This window comes from Ranitomeya variabilis, chromosome 5 (genome assembly GCF_051348905.1).
Source record: "Ranitomeya variabilis isolate aRanVar5 chromosome 5, aRanVar5.hap1, whole genome shotgun sequence".
Classification (NCBI taxonomy): domain Eukaryota; kingdom Metazoa; phylum Chordata; class Amphibia; order Anura; family Dendrobatidae; genus Ranitomeya; species Ranitomeya variabilis.
In genome coordinates, this window is record NC_135236.1 from 374215570 (window position 1) to 374238225 (window position 22656).

General features: G+C 42.7%; 1 protein-coding gene across 19 annotated transcripts in view; it reads left to right on the plus strand.

Annotated features, from left to right (window-relative positions):
* The window catches only part of CADPS2 (calcium dependent secretion activator 2), a 699771-nt gene that overhangs the window by 244344 nt on the left and 432771 nt on the right, over positions 1 to 22656 (plus strand). For all 19 annotated transcript variants that reach the window (XM_077264954.1, XM_077264944.1, XM_077264942.1 and 16 more), the window contains exons 10-12: positions 4942 to 5050; positions 6300 to 6503; positions 8144 to 8280. In XM_077264954.1, the coding sequence (XP_077121069.1) occupies positions 4942 to 5050; positions 6300 to 6503; positions 8144 to 8280 (450 nt within the window). The remainder of the gene's footprint in view (positions 1 to 4941; positions 5051 to 6299; positions 6504 to 8143; positions 8281 to 22656) is intronic.

Below are 22656 nucleotides of genomic sequence, written 5' to 3' on the forward strand. Positions count from 1 at the left end.
ATATGGACTTTTCAAAAGCTTTTGATACGGTGCCACACAAAAGGTTGATACATAAAATGACAATAAAGGGGATAGGGGAAAATATGTGTAAGTGGGTTGAGAGCTGGCTCAGGGATTGGAAACAAAGTGTGGTTATTAATGGAGCACACTCGGACTGGGTCACGGTTAGCAGTTGGGTACCACAAGGGTCAGTATTGGGCCCTCTTCTTTTTAACATATTTATTAATGACCTTGTAGGGGGCATTCAGAGTAGAATTTCAATATTTGCAGATGACACTAAACTCTGCAGGGTAATCAATACAGGGGAGGACAATTTTATATTACAGGATGATTTATGTAAACTAGAAGCTTGGCCTGATAAATGGCAAATGAGTTTTAATGGGGAGAAATGTAAGGTCATGCACTTGGGTAGAAGTAATAAGATGTATAACTATGTGCTTAATTCTAAAACTCTGGGCAAAACCGTCAATGAAAGAGACCTGGGTGTATGGGTGGATGACAAACTCATATTCAGTGGCCAGTGTCAGGCAGCTGCTACAAAGGCAAATAAAATAATGGGATGCATTAAAAGAGGCATAGATGCTCATAAGGAGAACATAATTTTACCTCTATACAAGTCACTAGTTCGACCACACTTAGAATACTGTGCACAGTTCTGGTCTCCGGTGTATAAGAAAGACATAGCTGAACTACAGCGGGTGCAGAGAAGAGCGACCAAGGTTATTAGAGGACTGGGGGGTCTGCAATACCAAGATAGATTATTACACTTGGGGCTATTTAGTTTGGAAAAACGAAGACTAAGGGGTGATCTTATTTTAATGTATAAATATATGAGGGGACAGTACAAAGACCTTTCTGGTGATCTTTTTAATCATAGACCTGAGACAGGGACAAGGGGGCATCCTCTACGTCTGGTGGAAAGAAGGTTTAAGCATAATAACAGACCCGGATTCTTTACTGTAAGAGCAGTGAGACTATGGAACTCTCTGCCGTATGATATTGTAATGAGTGATTCGTTACTTAAATTTAAGAGGAGTCTGGATACCTTTCTGGAAAAGTATAATGTCACAGGTTATATATACTAGATTCCTTGATAGGTCGTTGATCCAGGGAATTAGTCTGATTGCCGTATGTGGAGTCGGGAAGGAATTTTTTTCCCCAATGTTGAGCTTACTCTTTGCCACATGGTTTTTTTTTGCCTTCCTCTGGATCAACATGTTAGGGCATGTTAGGTTAGGCTATGGGTTGAACTAGATGGACTTAAAGTCTTCCTTCAACCTTAATAACTATGTAACTATAAGAATGGGAGGTTGCAGTAGTCGAGGTGGGAGATATGGGCATGCACTAGTGTTTTTGTGTTTTCGTGGTCAAGGAATGAGCTTATCCGGGAAATATTTTTGAGTTTGAGACGGCAGAAGGAGGCAAGGGTTTGGATATGTGGCTTGAAAGAGAGGGCATTGTCGAGGATCACCCCGAGGCACCGAGCATGCGGGACTGGGGAAAGTGTGCAGCCATTGACATTGATGGATAGGTTTGGTTGAGGGGTGGAGTGAGATGGGGAAAGATAATTAATTCTGTTTTGTCCATGTTCAGTCTTATAAAGCAAGCAGAATAGCAAGCTGAAATAGCAGACAGACATTGTTCGATTTTGATCAGTAAGGAGGTGAAGTCAGGTCCAGATAAGTAGATCTGCGTTTCATCGGAGTAGAGATGATACTGAAACCGTGAGATTTTGTGAGCTGTCCCAGGCCAAAGGTGTAGATGGAGAAGAGTAGGGGCCCTAGAACTGAGCCTTGGGGAACACTGACAGGGGGCGAGGTGTGGAGGTGCTGTAGGAGAGGGAGACATTGATTGTCTGGTCTGTTAGATATGATGAGATCTAGGATAGGGACCAGTCTGTGATGCTAAGAGAGGAGAGAATCTGTAGCAGGAGGGAATAGTCCTCAGTGTCGAAGGCAGAAGACATTTCCAGGAGAAGGAGGACAGATTAGAGTTGCTTGCTCTTGGCGGTTAGTAGGTCGTTGGTGACTTTAGTTAGGGCAGTTTCAGTTGAGGGATGCGGTCAGAAGCCAGATTGTAACTTGTCAAAGTTGGAGCAGGAGAAGAGGTGGGTGGACAGTTCAAGAATGGACATGCCCCAGTAGTTTTGAGGCATAGAGAAGAGATATTGGGCAATAGCTAGACACAGAGGATGGGTCGAGGGAGGGCTTTTTGAGGATGGGTGTGATCGAGGCATGTTTGAAGGATGAGGGAAAGACACTTTGTAAGTGAGAGGTTGCAGAGCTGTGTTAGAGTTGGGATGAAGACTGTTCAAGATAGGGAGCGGGTCAAGCATGGTGAGGTGTGATCTTGACAGGAGGGTGGAGATCTGATCATCGGTCATGCTGGAGATGGTGGTTTTGGAGGAACAGTTCTGAGCAGCTAAAAGGGGCATTGGGAGCTGTGGGCCAAAACTTTCTCCGATCGTATCAATCTTTAAAGAAAGAGGCAAAGTCTTCAGCAGAAATCAGAGGAGAGGGAGAAGGTGCCGGGGGACGAAGTAGAGAATTGAGAGTGATGAAAAGCTGTTTAGGGTTGTAAGACAGAGGATGTGAGGGATGAGAAGTAAGTTTATTTTGCGGCAATGAGCGTGGTCTTGAAGCTGGCGAGGGACTGCTTGTATGCGATGAAGTGCTCGGTAGAGTGGGATCTCTTCCATCTCCGCTCAGCGACCCTGGAAGCCCGTCTCAGTTCTTTTGGTCAGACTGGTCATCCAGGGCTGCCTGTTGATTGTGCGAGTTTTGCTATGCATGAGGGGGTGGCCAAATCAAGCGTTGCTGTTATTGTGGTGTTATAAAAAGTGGCAGCAGCATCTGTGTGAAGAAGGGAAGCTATTTCTGTAAGAGGGAGAAGGGACTGGGAGAGCCAGTGTAAATTGAGGTGTTTGAGATTTCTGCAAGGGTGGTTGAGTTTGTGGAGTGGGGGTTGCACACTAGGAGAGGAGAGGGAAGAGAATGACAATAGGTTGTGGTCAGACAGGGGGAGGCATGAGTTCCTGAGTTTAGTAAGGGAACAGAGGCAGGTGAAGATAAGTTCCAGGGTGTGGCCATCTTTGTGAGTGGCTGCTGAGGACCATTGAGTGAGGCCGAAGGAGGCAGTGAGAGATAAAAGTTTAGAGGCAGCTGAAGTGGAAGTGTCAATAGGGATATTGATGTCACCCATGATGATAGTGGGGATGTCAGCAGAGAGGAAATGAAGTAGCCAGGTGGTGAAGTGGTCGAGAAAGGTTTTAATGGCTAGTTCTGGGGGGCGGTGGATAACAGCCAGCTGGAGGTTGGAGGGGGAGTAGATGCAGACAGAGTGCACCTCAAACGAGGGAAGAGCAGTGGAGGGTGGTAGCGTAATTGGGGTAAAGGAGCAGGTATCGGACAGGAGCAAGCCAACTCCTCCACCACATTTCTTGCTGGAGCGAGTGGTGTGAGAGAGGTGGAATCCGCCATAGGAAAGTGCAGCTGGAGAGGCTGAGTCAGAGGGGGTGAGCCAGGTTTCAGTGATGCCAAGGAAGGAGAGTTTGTTTGTGATGAAGAGGTCATGGATATAGGACAGTTTGTTGCAGGCAGAACATGCGTTCCATAGTGCCCCAGGTAGGGGGAGTGGGGGCTGGATGAATGGGTATGAGGTTATCATGATTGCGAAAGCGTGCAGAGGATCGTGGCCGGGGGTTAGAAATAAGTGGGGATGTGTTGAGGATGGCTAGGATTTGGGGATATGTCACCAGCAATGAGGAGTAGCAGAGAGAGCGTTAGAAGGTGGAAGCAGGAGAGGACTTGATGTGGTCGTGTGTGTCTGGAGAAAAAGGATTGTATGTGGAGGAACAGCTGTGAGGAGGAGGTGAGATGGGATGTGGAGGTGTGTGGCCAGAACACATGTTCAGGAGTGAAACAAGGGTCATACAAAGGGGGGGGTTAGGCTGACCACTCAGATATGCATGGTAGACGCAAGAGGAATTAAATACATTATGGATACAAAGTGAAGGGTAAGCAGTGCATACCAGAGAAACAAAATGCAATTCACATAGACATTCAAGAGCCGGGAAAAGCTGGGACATTCAGTGCATACCAGAGAAACAAAATTCATTTCACATAGACATTCAGGAGCCGGGAAAAGCTGGGACATTCAGTTCATACCAGAGAAGAAAAATGCAATTCACATAGACATTCAGGAGCCGGGAAAAGCTGGGACATTCAGTGCATACCTGTGGGAAGAGGAGAACCGCTTGATTAGGTGGTACTGATGATGATGATATTGCAGGAGTGATAAGTGGCCAAATGCATTCTAGAATTCTAGTCAAATTCAGAATAGTTTAATTAGAAATCTGTAATTTGAAAGATGGCAGTTGAAAGCTGCGTGGAGCAGACTACGTCTGGGCAGACCCATGGCTCTGAATATACCGTTGCGGAGATATTAGCAATCAAAGTATTTGTCACTTAAACAGTAAATTTTTAAGTTCAAGTGGGCATTACCAAGGAGATTTCACGGGGGCGTGTGCTTCCTCTTTTTGACAATGACCAATCATAAAGAGGCAGCAGCACACTACGGGAAGAAGAGCACACTCCTGCTTAGGTGCTAAATACTTTGATTGCTAATATATCTGCAACCAAGCAGTAAAGTTCAAAAAAAGAAAGAAAAAAACCTTTTTATTCTGCTCTTCTTCACATTTTACATTGCAGTCCAGATCAAAAAAATAAAATTGAAGCAGTCCTCTTTAAGGCTTACTGCTATCATATTGTGTCTCATTGTGTATGGATGAGAATGAAATGGGGACAAATAGTTATCAGTTGCAAAGGAAAAACAAAGAATATTCTAATTTGGTTCATTTTCAAATCAGTTAGTCAAATATCAGTGAATCCCATTTAAAGCTTGTAATGATTTTATGATGACATCATATCTCTTCTTAAACAGGTTAGCCAATACACATTTGCTATGTGCAGCTACAGAGAAAAGAAAGTGGAACCCCAGGAACTGATGCAGCTGGAGGGGTACACGGTAGATTACACCGATCCTCAGTCAGGTACCTGATTTTTTTTTCTCTAATGTCAACTGTACTTAATAACTTTTGGTGACATTTATTATACATCTCTACTTTAAAACAAAATCAACCAAACAATAAGTTAGAAAAATATGTAAAATAAAGCTGTTAACGTGGTTGAATTGAGGATTTTGGACAGAAATATCTGGGCACCCAACAAGACACGTCTTGAACACCATTTGTTTAACCAGATTAGATTTCCTTTCCCCACTTTTAGTTCCTTTATCTACAATGCTTACTAGAGATAAGCGGATCAATTCACAGGCTTTCAGTCCAGCGGTACCTGGTAGCTAGATAGGAGGCCTACGAATCTGTTACCTTCCGGCATTTAATTTGTCAGGGCTGGTGTGATGTCATCTGTGTGACATAACCACTGACCTTGGTGCTGGACCGTAGTCTTGTGAATCGATCCACTCATCTCTAATGCTTAAGACTCATCTGAGAGAGCCCCTTCTCTAGAAGATCATTTTAATGCAATTTAAGGGTGGTGATTTCAAAGAAGCTTTACTATACAGTTGCTTTAAAAAGAACAGCATACATCGATATGCCATCTGAATATTTTGACGAAAACATTTCCTTTTGTTTAATACATACTCCTGGAATTTTGGGTGGCTTCATGCATTTTCCATTCTGGGAGTTGTCTCTCTCTCCCCCTCTCTCCCTCCGGACCAGCTATTCAGCTCCGGACCGAATAGCTAGTCGGATCCGTCAGGCTCAATCAGGCAAATTTTGAAAAAAAAAACTGATTTGTCGCAAATTGTGAAAAACTAATGTGATGGACCCGTTTTTTTCAAAATTCGCCCGATTGAGCCTGACGGGAAAAACCTGATCTGTGAAAGCAGCCGAAGTTATGTCACTGCAGCCTCTAAGGGAGAGATGAACTGGATTGGCTCATCAGGGCGGGTGGTATAGAGAATTGCAGGTCTGTGGTTTAGCAGCCAAAAAAGATGTTTCTCTATATATATCTATATATCAAATGTTTGATTTGTTAAATGGTTTATTTCTTTTTTATGGTTTACTTTATTTTTTTCATGTATGAACCATCTGTGAGGGGGAGTTACTTTGTTTTTTCCAAAGTGAAGTATTTGGAAAAAAAAATCAACAAAGGCAAGACAAGGATTAAAGTAAAGTTGGAAAATGTTGCATTCTATGCATTTGCCTTTCAAATCCATAAAAAAAAAAAAAAAAAAGATTAGTTTAAGAAATTTCTTCAATTGCTCTATGTCGGCAGGTCTACAAGGAGGTCGGTGGTTTTTCAATGCAGTTAAAGAAGGGGACACTGTAATCTTTGCGAGTGATGATGAACAGGACAGAGTACTGTGGGTCCAGGCAATATACAGGGCAACAGGACAATCTTATAAACCCATTACTTCAAATAATGCACTGAAATCAAACCCCAGAGGAACAAACGCTCACGTGGAGCCATTTCAACCAAGTAAGAGATTTTTCTATTAAGACAAGTTGCGTTGTATTATATGTGTAGTAGCCTTATATCCACGTAGCATGCGCCTTTTTTAGGAGACTGGTATCTGTTTATGTGGCAGAAGGAACTTTGAGTCCTCCTAGGCACCAGGATCCAAGTGCAATGAATTTTTGATTACTTGGTTATCCAGCTTCTATTATCTTTCTATTGCTGGTTGTGCCTTAAACAGCTGGAAAAGGTCCGTTCAGTCATATTTAACGGTTATACCTTCATGTTTTATTTTTAGTGTTTTTTTTAATACAGATGTGCAGAAATTGAGCAATGTTGTATGACTTTTATAGTTGTCTATAAATAATTGTGATGTCATGAAAGTAAATTTCTTCGGTTTTGCTTCTTACTGGTGTAGACACCCATTATGTACTGTCAAATGAATTTGGCTTTTGCTTTGACAGTGCAGAACCATATGATCTGAATTAGTAAAGGTATCCATTGAAAAAAAAATGTAAAGCTGCACATCTTTCAGCTTGAATGAAATAATTCTACCATCTGCAAATGTAGTTGGCTGTTGAACATGACATGGATCAATATGATCTGGGGCTAAATTTCTCAATGTGACTGATTATGTTAGCATCATGGCCACAGATCAATAAGGAGTTTTATGAGGACCCGGATTCTGTAATTGGCGTTGATCAATAAGTCTTTGTCTTCTTCCCTTTAGAAACCTCAAGTTGGTAGTGCGTTGTGTCTCAACAGTACACTTAGCGAAGTACATGTGTGATAACTAATGTAAAAAAAGAGACATTTAAATTTTAAGGGACAAAGGGTCTGGAGCCCCTTTGTAAAGGGCATTTTAAGATGAATGTAAGCAGATTGCTCACCCAATATGAACTTTGGTATCAAACTGAGTTAATGTTTTGTTGGAAAAGTAACCCTCTTAGCTTTTTCTGTCTATATGTGCTGGATAATTCACATGGATGTTTTTAACAAAACACACCATTAATAAAAGCAATCAGTACAACTCCTCTTTTGATAAACCCGCGGGGTCTAAAGGCGTTGAAAATGTATCTATGAAGAACAATGCACTTGGTCCTTTGCCTGACATTTAGGACAGACCAAAATGTAGAAGTTGTGTAGTCTCAGAATGTACTGCTGTTCTCTTTGACTTTTTTTTTTTGCTTGAAGGTTACATATTCCATTTTTGTTGCTATATACAACGCTTCCCATTACTCTGCCAAGGTTTGTCTCATTAAAAGCATAGCACAAAACAAAGACTGTAAGTGACCTACCTTTTGCTAACATGTTCATTTCTGCTCTAGTTTGCCATTTGGAAAGTAGATTGCTAGTTGTAATGAATGTGTTTTTATTGTTATTTGTACTGATGTACACATATTTCCAGGCAGAACAATGGAAGGGTGAAAATGTGCAACGTGGTAGAGCTGTTTCTCAGACCATTTTCTTTTTAGCCTGGATGTTTGCTAAGTGCTTTGAAATACACCAAGGTCACATCATCAAGTTGTCAGTGAATTAAGCTCTAGATGATCAGTTTTTGAATTGAAGCATAAAAAAGTGTAAATGTAATATAATATTTCAGTGCCTTGCTTAGATTGGCTTTGTATTGTACAATTATTATAATTTTTTTTCCTTTCCTACAGACACAGATCGTGGACAAAGACACGGGATGGATGAGTTTATTTCTGCTAATCCCTGCAGATATGATCATGCTTCTCTCTTTAAAGTACTTCAGCAGCAAACATTAGAACATAGATTAAATGATTCCTATTCTTGCCTGGTAAGAATTAGAGCTAGTTGAATAAAGATAGTTTGTGTAAAAAAAGAGATAAAAAAAAACCTGTTAAACTTATCTTCAAACCTTGCTTAGTAATAGAACTATGATTTTGAACAAATCAACCTCAAATATAAAATGGCTTCATTCTCAATAATGTAGGAATAGACTGAAGTATTGGTAAAAGCTATTGGTTGGTGGGTTGGACCACAATAGTATACTTAGGAAATCCGCACAACTCTTGTCTAAATGAGGACCCACTGGCTTTATGCTTATGGTGGTAGGTATGGCCACTCACACTCTTTTCTTCAGTATTTGAGAAACAAAGCTGCAGACGGCCACCCACTGTGCAATACATGAATTTTGCAAGGTCGTCCAGAATATTAGGGAGGAGTCTTCAACAGGCGATTTTAGTTGGGCCATCCATATAGTTTAAAAGGTCATACTTACCATGATTGCACCAGTTGGACAGACTCTTAATTGCAAAGCTCTTGTACTTTTTAGAATATCCATTTCACTCTGTAAGGGTGCGCCTGAAAGTCCTTGCTAATGTTATGTTCACACATTGCTTTTTTTTTTTAATGAACATTTTAAGCTGGGGTTTACAGTACCAGTAATAACTGAGATTTCAGAAATCTCTTGCAGACTGCAACATGTCACTTCTTTTAGTGTTTTTGCAGCGTTTTTTTCACACATAGAAAGAAATGAGTAAGTGCAACTACAAAAAAACACAAGTATCAGGTTTTGCTGTGTTTAAAACCTTAAGGAAGTTGCGTCATGCTTTTTGGGGGCGGCACTAAACTTTATCAGCATGCACAAGAGACAACAAAAACACAGCAAAACCTGCTTTTTTGTAAGCAGCTTCTTTACTGATAACAAAGTCAGAAGGGGTTCATTACTGTCTCTGCCTTCCTGAGCCCTGTATACAGTACAGTAAGCAGCAGTGGCACCAAGAACTCAAAGTTGCTCTTAGGGTATGTGCACACGTTCAGGATTTCTTGCAGAAATTTCCTGAAGAAAACCGGAAATTTTCTGCAAGAAATCCGCATTTTTTTTTTTGCGTTTTTTTCCCGTTTTTTTTCGCGTTTTTTTAGCATTCTGCAAGCGTAATTAGCTTGCAGAATGCTAAAGTTTTCCAAGCGATCTGTAGCATCGCTTGGAAAACTGACTGACAGGTTGGTCACACTTGTCAAACATAGCGTTTGACAAGTGTGACCAACTTTTTACTATAGATGCAGCTTATGCCGCATCTATAGTAAAAGATAGAATGTTTAAAAATAATAAAAAAAATAAAAAAATGCTTATACTCACCCAGACATCTCCTCACCGGCGTCCGGCTCCTCTTCCTATAGCTGGTCTGTGCGCACAGGACCTTCCGTGACGTCACGGTCACGTGAGCGGTCACATGACCGCTCACGACCAATCACAGGACAGTGACGTCATCGGCAGGTCTTTCGCCGCACACCAGCTACAGGAACCGAACGGCAGCATGCAGTGGAGGCGGGAAGACATCGAGGGTGAGTATAGGACTGTTTTTTATTTTAATTCTTATTTTTTGACCACTTATATGGTGCCCAGTGCGTGGAGGAGAGTCTCCTCTCCTCCACCCTGGGTACCAACCGCACATAATCTGCTTACTTCCCGCATGGTGTGCACAGCCCCGTGCGGGAAGTAAGCAGATCAATGGACTCCTAGGTGTGCGGAATCCCTGCAATTCTGCATTTTAATGAACATGTTGCTTTTTTTTCCGCGATGCGATTTTTTCGCGGAAAAAAAGGCTACATTTGCACAAAAAATGCGGAATACACTTAAAATAATAGGAGGCATATGTAAGCGTTTTTTTCGCGTTTTTATCACGTTTTTATAGCGAAAAAACGCGAAAAAAACGCGAAAAATACTGAACGTGTGCACATGGCCTTAGAAAGCTGCATTTTCGCAGTAACTGGGGTTAAAATATATATTTAAATGTTCGAATTATTCCTCTTGTCTTTTACTGGGGACATACAAATTGTATAAAATAAATGAAACGAGACAAACATTGCTATCCCAAACCGCACTTTGTTCTTCTAAACAATGTGGAATACAGACACGTTTCCTTTTTTTCCTTTAATTTTTCTTTAACATCATCATAACAAAAAGAAAATATAGATATTAAATTGAAATGAGAAATTGAAATTAGTTCCCATATATCATGAAAAAAAGCACAACATTATTTGAATAATTGAAGTTTGACGCCTCCAAGCCTGGTGTATGAGAAGAAATTCAAATTGTGCCTGGAAGAATACAATTTTTGAGTTTCTCTGACATTGTGTAAAGTTTGTGAAAGCATGTCGTACAAATCGGCCTACAAACTGATGAATTGTTTGCTAGACAATCTAATTATATCCTGTAGAGCCGACTGCAACTTCTCTTGATTTTGGTTCACTGTGATCTGATGAACCATTAATTTTTCCATCATTGTAGCTTTATGAGGTTTTGTTTTTTTGCAAGCAAAGTAACTATTTTTTTTTTGCGTTGTTCTACTGGTCAGTATTGATAAGTGAAACAAACAATTTATTTTATTTATTCATTATTAATTTATTTGATTTTGAGAGCCATGCTTTAATTTTTCTTTTGAAGTTGCAGTATGAGGGCTTGTTTTTTTTTGCTGGCCAAGATGTAGTTTTCATTAGTGCCAATTTGGAATACCTTTGACTTTGATATTTTTTTATTATTCATTTTTAGAATACACTGTTATGGGACTAGAGACAAAATTTAGACAATGTGCTTTAACTTTTCTCTTTTCACCAGGATGGAAAAATGTTATTTCTTGTTCTCACTCAGAAAAGCGTATTACCGTATATACTTGAGTATAAGCCGACCCGAGTATAAGCCGACCCCCCTAATTTTGCCACAAAAAACTGGGAAAACTTATTGACTCGAGTATAAGCCTAGGGTGGAAAATACAGCAGCTACCGGTGAATTTCAAGAATAAAAATAGATGCTCCATACTGTTCATTATTGCCCCAAAGGAGGTTCCATATAAAGCTGTGCCATATATAATGCTCCATACCGTTGATTATTGCCCCAAAGATGATCCATATATAGCTGTGCCATATAGAATGCTCTGCACCGTTCATTGTGGCCCCATAGATGCTCCATATAAAGCTGTGCCATATATGCTCTGCACCGTTCATTATTGCCCCATAGATGCTCCATTTAAAGCTGTGCCATATATGCTCTATAGCGTTCATTATGGCCCCATAAATGCTCCTTATAAAGCTGTGCCATATATGCTCTGCACCGTTCATTATGGCCCCATAGATGCTCCTCTTAAAGCTGTGCCATATATGCTCTATAGCGTTCATTATGGCCCTATAGATGCTCCATTTAAAGCTGTGCCATATATGCTCTATAGCGTTCATTATTGCCCCATATATGCTCCTTATAAAGCTGTGCCATATATGCTCTGCACCGTTCATTATGGCCCCATAGATGCTCCTTATAAAGCTGTGCCATATATGCTCTATAGCGTTCATTATGGCTCCATAGATGCTCCATTTAAAGCTGTGCCATATATAACGCTGCTGCTGCTGCTGCAATAAAAAAAAAAAAAACACATACTCACCTCTCACCAGCTCCTCAGCGTCCCGTCTCGGCGTCTCTCCGCACTGACTGTTCAGGCAGAGGGCGGCACGCACACTAGTACGTCATCGCCCCCTCTGACCTGAACAGTCAGAGCAAGAGGATGGGAAGACAGAGCAGCGCCCGGCGGGTGGAACGTGGACAGGTGAATATAAAATACTCACCTAGTCCTGGCGCTCCCCCTGCCTGTCACACTGTCTCCGGGTGCCGCAGCCTCTTCCTCTGTCAGCGGTCACTGGCACCGCTCATTAGAGAAATTAATATGCGGCTCCGCCCCTATGGGAATGGAGTCCATATTCATAACTTTAATGAGCGGTCCCACGTGACCGCTGAACAGGGGAAGAGCTGCGGCACCCGAAGACCATGGGACAGGCAGGGACAGCGTCAGGAGCGCCGGGACTAGGTGAGTATGTGACAGTCCTCTCTCCCCCTCACCCGCTGACCCTGCCGCCGACCGTGACTCGAGTATAATCCGAGAGGGGCACTTTCAGCCCAAAAATTTGGGCTCAAAATCTCGGCTTATACTCGAGTATATACGGTATATATGCGTCCTGTCTTTGTTAAAATGGGACTGTTATGAAACGCCTTTGAAACTCTGCCTGTGGCACAAGTGATCAGATAATCGCATCTTTAATCTCCCTAAGGGGGCTAAAAGAATCAGTGAAAAGTTTAAAAAAAAAAAAGTTTTTAAAATATGAAAAAATAAAAGTTCAAATCATTCCCTTTTCCCCAAGTGAAAATAAAGAAATAAACAAAATAAAGAAAAACACATTTGCTATCGTCGAGTTTAGAAAAGTCTGATCTATCAAAATCTAAAAACAATTATCCCGATTGGTAAACACTGTAAACAGAAAAAATCAAGAACACCAAAATGATGTTTTCTTGGTCGCCACAACTCCACAAAAAATGCTGTAAAAAGCTAATAAAGAGTCACATCTATCCCAAAATGGTACTAATAAAGACGTTGTCTCTCTCCGCAAAAAAATAACCTATCATACATCTCCACAAATAAAATGATCCGGGTCTTGGAAAATGGCGTCACACCTCCAAAATTTTTTTTTTTTGCAAACTTTAATTGTTTTTATGTATACCATAAAAACAATAAAAAAAAGTCAGAATTTTTTTTTTCATGATTTCACTGCACTTGGAATTTTTTTACAGTTTTCAAGCACACTGATAAAATGAATTGTGTAATTCAAAAGTACTACTCAACATTCAAAAAACAAGCCCTTATATGTCTTTGTGGACAGAAAAATAAAAGTTACGGCTCTGGAAAGAAGGGGAGGAAAAAAGGGAAAAGAAAAGGGGCTGCGGCATGAAGGGGTTAAAATGAAAGTTTTTTTTGTTGTTGACTTTAATACCCATAATTCTTTTATTTTTATGTCCATTGAACTGACTCAGGACTTGTTTTTTGTGAGACAAGCTATTTTTTTTTAAACAACTTAGGTGAAATGCTATAATATAAAGGATTAGTTCTTCTCCTTGCATTTTATTAGAATGGGGATTGTACACGAAACCTGCAGATCACGCATGCGACCTCGCAGGTATCAATATGTGTGAAGTCATCTGCCCCTTTGAATTCCCAATACGGAAGAGCAGAGCAGGACTGACCCTTTAAGCAGGATCTAACCACAAAATGGTATTGCCAAAATGTAATTTAAAATTGAAATGCAAATCCTGTATTGTTTTTTGTTATCCAGGTGTTATATAATTACCATAGGAATTATTGTCTGAGTAGGAAAGGCGGTTTATGGGAAAACTGCTTTAACCCCTTAACGACCGCCGATACGCCTTTTAACGGCGGCCGCTAAGGGTACTTAAACCACAGCGCCGTTAATTAACGGCGCTGTGGAAAAAGTGAATAGCGCCCCCCAGAGTCGGATTTTCTCTGGGGTCTCGGTTGCCGAGGGTAGCCGAGACCCCAGAGAACATGATTCGGGGGGTTTTTACCGACCCCCGAGTTGCGATCGCCGGTAATTAACCGTTTACCGGCGGTCGCAACAAAAAAAAAAAAACGCGATGTGCCGTTTAATTTCTCTGTCCTCCGATGTAATCGCACATCGGAGGACAGAGAAGTAGGGTCCCCGATGGCCTCCGGTAGCCCCCCAATACTCACCTATCTCCCTCGGTGCTCCTCGTGGGTCCCCATGGGCGCCGCCATCTTTTTTCCGGGAAAAAATGGCGGGCGCACGCGCAGTACGCCCGCCGCCCGGCACCCGGCAGATCTTTGGGGTCTCGGCTGCCGGGGGTAGCCGAGACCCCAAAGAACATGATCGGGGTCGGTTTGCACCGACCCCTGTTTTGCGATCGCCGGTAATTAACAGTTTACCGGCGACCGCAAAAAAAAAAAAAAAGCGATCTGTAATTCTCTGTCCTCTCACATCAGAGGACAGAGAAATAAGGGGATTCGGGGACCCTAACATACTCACCCGGTGTCCCTGGGTCCTCTTCTGTCTTCTCCTGCCAGCCGGCTTTTTCCTTATGGCGGGCGCATGCGCAGTGCGCCCGCCATCTGCTGCCATCTGCCGGCCGGCAGGAGAAGACGAGTTGGGGCTAAAATTAGGATTAGGGTTAGGGTTAGAGTTAGGGTTAGGGTTAGAGTTAGGGTTAGGGTTAGGGTTAGGGCTAGAGTTAGGGTTAGGGTTAGGGTTGGGGCTAAATTTAGGGCTAGGGTTAGGCTACTTTCACACTAGCGTTTTTTGGCTTCCGTCGCAATGCGTCGGAGAAAAAACGCATCCTGCAAAAGTGCTTGCAGGATGCGGTTTTTTCTCCATTGGCTTGCATTAGCGACGCATTGCGACGGATTGCCACATGTCGCATCCGTCGTGCGACGGATGCGTCGTGCTTTGGCGGACCATCGGCACAAAAAAAGCTACATGTAACTTTTTTGTGCGACGTGTCCGCCATTTCCGACCGCGCATGCGCGGCCGGAACTCCGCCCCCGCCTCCCCTCACAATGGGGCAGCGGATGCGTTGAAAAAACAGCATCCGCTGCACCCGTTGTGCGGCGCTTACAAAGCTAGCGTCGGTACGTCGGCCCGGCACACTGCGATGGGCCGAGTACGACGCTAGTGTGAAAGTAGCCTTAGGCTTCTATCACACTTGCGTCGGTACGGGGCGGTCGCAATGCGTCGGCCCGACGTACCGACGCACGTTGTGAAAATTGTGCACAACGTGGGCAGCGGATGCAGTTTTTCAACGCATCCGCTGCCCAGTCTATGTCCTGGGGAGGAGGGGGCAGAGTTACGGCCACGCATGCGCGGAAATGGCGGACGTGACGTACAAAAAAAAGGTTACATTGAACTTTTTTTGTGACGACGGGGCTAAAGTTATGGTTAGGGTTGGGGCTAAAGTTAGGGTTAGGGTTGGGGCTAAAGTTAGGGTTAGAGTTAGGATTAGGGTTTGGATTAGGGTTGGGATTAGGGTTATGTTTGGGATTAGGGTTAGGGGTGTGTTGGATTTAGGGTTTTGATTAGGGTTATGGTTAGGGTTGAGATTAGGGCTGTTTTGGGGTTAGGGTTGTGATTATCGTTAGGGTTGTGATTAGGATTATGGATCGGGTTAAGATTAGGGTTAGGGGTGTGTTGGAGTTAGGGTTGGAGTTATAATTTGGGGGTTTCCACTGTTTAGGTACATCAGGGGGGTCTCCAAACACGACAGCCAATTTTGCGCTAAAAAAGTCAAATGGTGCTCCCTCCCTTCTGAGCTCTGCCGTGCGCCCAAACAGTGGTTTACCCCCACATATGGGGCATCAGCGTACTCGGGATAAATTGGACAACAACTTTTGGGGTCCAATTTCTCCTGTTACCCTTGTGAAAATAAAAACTTGGGGGCTAAAAATCTTTTTTGTGGGAAAAAAATATTTTTTTATTTTCACTACTCTGCATTATAAACTTCTGTGAAGCACTTGAGCATTCAAAGTTCTCACCACATATCTAGACAAGTTCCTTAGGGGGTCTAGTTTCCAAAATTTGGTCACTTGTGGGGGGTTTCTACTGTTTAGGTACATCAGGGGCTCTGCAAACGCAACATAACACCCACAGACAATTCTATCAAAGTCTGAATTCCAAAATGGCGCTCCTCTTCCGAGCTCTGCCGTGCGCCCAAACAGTGGTTTACCCCCACATATTGGGTACCAGCATACTCAGGACAAATTGGACAACAACTTTTGGGGTCCAATTTCTCTTGTTACCCTTGTGAAAATAAAAATTTGGGGGCTAAAAAAATCTTTTTTGTGGGAAAAAAAAATATTTTTTATTTTCACTACTATGCATTATAAACTTCTGTGAAGCACTTGGGCATTCAAAGTTCTCACCACATATCTAGATAAGTTCCTTGGGGGGTCTATTTTCCAAAATGGGGTCACTTGTTGGGAGTTTTTACTGTTTAGGCACATTAGGGGTCTGCAAACGCAACATAACGCCCGCAGACAATTCTATCAAAGTCTGCATTCCAAAATGGCGCTCCTTCCCTTCCGAGCTCTGCCGTGTGCCCAAGCAGTGGTTTACCCCCACATATGGGGTACCAGCATACTCAGGACAAATTGGACAACAACTTTTGGGGTCCAATTTCTCTTGTTACCCTTGTGAAAATAAAAACTTGGGGGCTAAACAATCTTTATTGTTAAAAAAAAAATATTTTTTATTTTCACGACTCTGCATTATAAACTTCTGTGATGCACTTGGGCATTCAAAGTTCTCACTACACATCTAGATAAGTTCCATGGGGGGTCTAGTTTCCAAAATGGGGTCACTTTTGGGGGGTTTCTACTGTTTAGGCACATCAGGGGCTCTCCAAACGCGACATGGCGTCCGATCTCAATTCCAGTCAATTTTGCATTGAAAAGTCAAATGGCCCTCCTTTGCTTCCGAGCTCAGCCATGCACCCAAACAGTGGTTTACCCCCACATACGGGGTGTCGGCGTACTCAAGACAAATTGTACAACAACTTCTGGTGTCCATTTTCTCCTGTTACCCTTGGTAAAATAAAAATTTAGAGGCAAAAAGATCATTTTTGTAGAAAAAATGCGATTTTTTTATTTTTACGGCTCTACGTTATAAACTTCTGTGAAGCACCTGGGGGTTTAAAGTGCTCACCACACATCTAGATAAGTTCCTTAAGGGGTCTAGTTTCCAAAATGGTGTCATTTGTGGGGGGTCTCCACTGTTTAGGCACATCAGCGGCTCTCCAAACGTGACATGGCGTCCGATCTCAATTCCAGCCAATTCTACATTGAAAAAGTAAAACGACACTCCTTCTCTTCCAAGCTCTGCGGTGCGCCCAAACAGTGGTTTACCCCCACATATGGGGTATTGACATACTCAGGAGAAATTGCACAACAACTTTTGTGGTCTAATTTCTCCTGTTACCCTTGTGAAAATAAGAATTTGTGGGCGAAAAAATCATTTTTGTGAAAACAAATGCGATTTTTTATTTTCACGGCTCTACGTTATAAACTTCTGTGAAGCACTTGGGGGTTCAAAGTGCTCACCACACATCTAGATAAGTTCCTTAAGGGGTCTAGTTTCCAAAATGGTATCACTTGTGGGGGGTTTCCACTGTTTAGGCACATTAGGGGCTCCCGAAACGCGACATGGCGTCTGATCTCAATTCCAGCCAATTCTGCATTGAAACAGTCAAACGGTGCTCCTTCATTTCCAAGCTCTGCGGTGCGCCCAAACAGTGGTTTACCTCCACATATGGGGTATCGGCTTACTCAGGAAAAATTGCACAACAAAATTTGTGGTTAAATTTCTGTTTTTACACTTGTGAAAATTAAAAAAAATGGTTCTGAAGTAAAATGTTTGCAAAAAAAAGTTAAATGTTCATTTTTTTCTTCCACATTGTTTCAGTTCCTGTGAAGTACGTAAAGGGTTAATAAACTTCTTGAATGTGGTTTTGAGCAGCTTGAGGGGTGCAGTTTTTAGAATGGTGTCACACTTGGTTATTTTCTATCATATAGACCCCTCAAAATGACTTCAAATGAGATGTGGTCCCTAAAACTAAAAAAAAATGGTGTTGTAAAAATGAGAAATTGCTGGTCAACTTTTAACCCTTATAACTCCCTAACAAAAAAAAAAATTGGTTCCAAAATTGTGCTAATGTAAAGTAGACATGTGGGAAATGTTATTTATTAACTATTTTTTGTGACATATCTCTCTGATTTAAGGGCATAAAAATACAAAGTTTGAAAATTGCAAAATTTAAAAAATTTTCGCCATATTTTTATTTTTTTCATAAATAATCGCAAGTAATATCGAAGAAATGTTACCACTAACTTGAAGTACAATATGTCACGAAAAAACAATCTCAGAATCAGCGGGATCCGATAAAGCGTTCCAGAGTTATAACCTCTTAAAGTGACACTGCTCAGAATTGTAAAAATTGGCTCGGTCATTAAGTACCAAATTGGCTCTGTCACTAAGGGGTTAAAGGGAATCTGTCACCCCAAAAATCGTATATGAGCTAAGGCCACTGGCATCAGGAGCTTATCTACAGCATTCTGTAATGCTGTAGATAAGCTCCCGATGTAACCTGAAAGGTAAGAAAAACAGATTATATTATACTCACCCAGGGGCAATCCAGCTGCAGCATCGATGTTAACTTGGAGATACTCTTGTACCATCCTCTCTAGGCTTTGGCTGTGCGTCAGACTTCTTGTCTCCTGTGGCCTTGCAAAGGATGGTCTAAAAAATCTTGAAACGATTAAAAAAAATTGCTGTTACCACCAGATATGATGTTACTGTTACGGTTAGAGTGATGTCTCGATAGTCCCATGGTTGGCAAGTTAGAACTCAGAGATTGACCACGTGCACCACTGGTGTTTTGTGGAAAAGCAGATGTTAGATTCTGTAACAGTCTCTACTGATACTCCTGCATGCGTGAATCCCTTTCTATGACAGGAATTATTTCGCCAAATTTGCTTTCGTACCGGGGATCTAAGAGTGTGGCAACCCAGTAGTCGGCATTACTTGAGATTCTTACAATCCGAGGGTCATGTTACAGGTAGTGCAGCAAGAAGGCACTCATGTCTTGCGCATCCAGGAGGACCAAGTTCTTGTTGTCTTGGTGGTGGCGAGGTGAGAATCATGCTTCCTTCATGTGCCCTCTCCCCCCAACCTCGCACAACAGAAATTTGATCAAGGTCTCCCTCATCTGATGAGTCTTCCATGCCCAGCCCAGCGCCAGTTCGTCATCCTCTTCTTCCTCGCCTCCTGCACCTTCCTCAACAGTTTGGCTGCTACCATGCGCCCTCGGTAATCCCTCTCCCCCAGCCTCCAATGCCAGCCGCCTTGGTGCTGCCAACCTTCTTGACCTTGGAGATATGATCCCTTCCACATACGACTCCTCCTGTTCCTCCTCTTGTTCCACCACCTGACTCCGAACACTGTGTAAGGTGTGCTCCAGCATGTAAATCACCGGAATGGTCATGCTGATAATGGCATCGTCAGCAATAAATACCTTCGTTGCTATTTCAAAACTGTGCAGAAGGGTGCATAGGTCCCTGATCTGAGACCACTCCTGCAGCGTGATTTGCCCCACCACTTGAGCTCGTTGGCCCAGGCTATACGTCATAACGTAATGCACCAGGGCTCGTCGGACAGTGCAGAACACTGCTCCTAGGCCCAAAACTATTAACTGGATTAGATGCAGTAAAAATTGAGATACACAGGTGGTATAGTTTGTTTCACAGGCTGGCTACTCTGCTAACGTGCAGACACTGCTCCTAGGCCCAAAACTATTAACTGAATTAGATGCACTGAAAATAGAGATACACAGGCGGTGTAGTTTGTTTCACAGGCGGGCTACTCTGCTGACGTGCAGACACTGCTCCTAGGCCCAAAACTATTAACTGGATTAGATGCAATGAAAATTGACATACACAGGCGGTGTAGTTAGTTTCACAGGCGGGCTACTCTGCTGACGTGCAGACACTGCTCCTAGGCCCAAAACTGTTAACTGGATTAGATGCAGTGAAAATAGAGATACACAGGCGGTGCAGTTAGTTTCACAGGCGGGCTACTCTGCTGACGTGCAAACACTGCTACTAAGCCCAAAACCCCAAAACAATTTACTGGGTTGGATGCAGTAAAAATTGAGATACACAGGCGGTGTAGCTAGCTTCACAAGCGGGCTACTCTGCTGACGTGCAGACACTGCTACTAAGCCCAAAACCCCAAAACGATTTACTGGGTTAGATGCAGTAAAAATTGAGTTACACAGGCGGTGTAGCTAGCTTCATAGGCGGGCTACTCAGATGACTACCAGACAATGCTACTAGCCCAAAAGGATTGGCTGAGCTAGATTACACCAAATGCTGTGACTAACACTTGCACAGCACTGGCTCAGACCTGCCTGGCAAACAGTGCTATGAACTGCTGTAACCTACCCTGAAAAGGGCTGATATTACAACTAGTCCCGACTCCTCCTGACTCCCTAAACCTATCTCTCTGACAATTCGCTCCAAAAAAACACTCTTAGTCTGTATAGCGCCCACAGCAGCAGCGGTCCGTCTAATACTAAGCTGTAGCAGTGAGGAAATGGTGGCGACTCGGCAAATGGCTGGTTCTTATAGAGCAAGGACATGTGACATACACAGTCAATGACACATGCCCTTGCTTGTGTGCATCACATGCACATTGCTGTGTGTGTGTGCACTGCTGATAGGCTGTGAGACTGCACCGTCCCTCTGTAAATGCGGGAAAGAAAAAAAAAATGGAGATCAGCGTTATTTCAGCACAGCTCTATCAAAACGCCTCCCCCCCGCCCCCCCAACTATACACTGAAACAGTCTATTAACAATGATAAACAGTGTGCAAATCAAGCTAGGCTTTTGGTGAACGAACAGTTATCGAACAGAAACTCGAACAGCCGAATTTTAAGCAAATTGTTCGGGTTCGTCGAACGACTCGAACACCACTCAAAACAGCTCGAATTTGAAATTGGCGAACAGTTCGACTTGAACACCGCTCATCTCTACCTAAGACTTCTGGCTGCATGCTTCTACAGGTGCTTCTCACAAAATTAGAATATCACCAAAAAGTTAATTTATTTCAGTTCTTCAATACAAAAAGTGAAACTCCTATATTATATAGAGTCATTACAAACAGAGTAATCTGTTTCAAGTGTTTATTTCTGTTAATGTTGATGATTATGGTTACAGCCAATGAAAACCCAAAAGTCATTATCTCAGTAAATTAGAATAATTAACAAAAAATGCCTGCAAAGCGTTTAAAAAGGTCCCTTAGTCTGTTTCAGTAGGCTCCACAAGCATGGGGAAGACTGCTGACTTGACAGATGTCCAGAAGGCAGTCATTGACACACTCCACAAGGAGGGTAAGCCACAAAAGGTCATTGAAAAAGACGCTGGCTGTTCACAGAGTGCTGTATCCAAGCATATTAATAGAAAGTTGAATGGAATGAAAAAGTGTGGTAGAGAAAGGTGCACAAGCAACCAGCATAACCATAGCCTTGAAAAGATTATTAAGAAAAGATCATTCAGAAATTTGGGGGAGAGTAACAAAGAGTGGACTGCTGCTGGAGTCATTGCTTCAAAAGCCACCACACACAGACGTATCCAGGACATGGGCTGCAAGTGTCACATTCCTTGTGTCAAACCACTCATGACCAATAGGCAAAGCCAGAAGCGTCTTACCTGTGCCAAGGAGAAAAAGAAGTGGACTATTGCTCAGTGGTCCAAGGTGTTTTTTCAGATGAAAGCAAATTTTGCATTTCATTTGGAAATCAAGGTCCCAGAGTCTGGAGGAAGAGTGGAGAGGCACACAATCCAAGCTGTTTGAGGTCTAGTGTGAAGTTTCCACAATCAGTGATGGTTTGGGGAGCCATGTCATCTGCTGATGTAGGTTCACTGTGTTTTATCAAGACCAAAGTCAGCGCAGCCGTCTACCAGGAATTTTAGAGCACTTCATGCTTCCCTCTGCTGACAAGATTTTGGAGGTAGAAATTTCATTTTTCAGCAGGACTTGGCACCTTTGGCACACTGCCAAAAGTACAGTACCTGGTGTAAAAATAACAGTATCAATAAAAATAACAGTATCACTGTGCTTGATTGGCCAGCAAACTCTCCTGACCTTAACCCTACAGAGAATCTATGGGTTATTGTCAAGAGGAAGATGAGACACCAGACCCAACAATGCAGACGATCTGAAGGCTGCTATCAAAGCAGCCTGGGCTTCCATAACACCTCAGCAGTGCCACAGGCTGATTGCCTCCATGCCACGCCATATTGATACAGTGATTAATGCAAAAGGAGCTCCGATCAAGTATTGAGTGCATTAACTGAATGTACATTCCAATAGGCCAACATTTTGGATTTTAAAATAATTTTTCAAGCTGGTGTTATAAAATATTCTAATTTACTGAGATAATGACTTTTGTGTTTTCATTGGCTGTAAGCCATAATCATCAACATTAAAAGAAATAAACACTTCAAATACCATAGATCACTCTGTTTGTAATGACTAGTGTTGAGCATTCCGATACTGCAAATATCGGGTATCGGCCGATATTCGCTGTATCGGAATTTCGATACCGAGTTCCGATATTTTTGCGATATCGGATAACGGAATCGGAAGTTCCCACAGTGCAAAAATGCAGTATAATTGAGTGTGGGCAGTGCGTGGGCGGAGACTGCATGTCTCTCTGCGGGCGGGGTCTGTGCGGGACCGTGGGTGGTCTGTGCGTGCCTGCCAGCGGTCTGTACGGCCTGCCGGGGGGTGTGTGCGGCCTGCCGGGGGG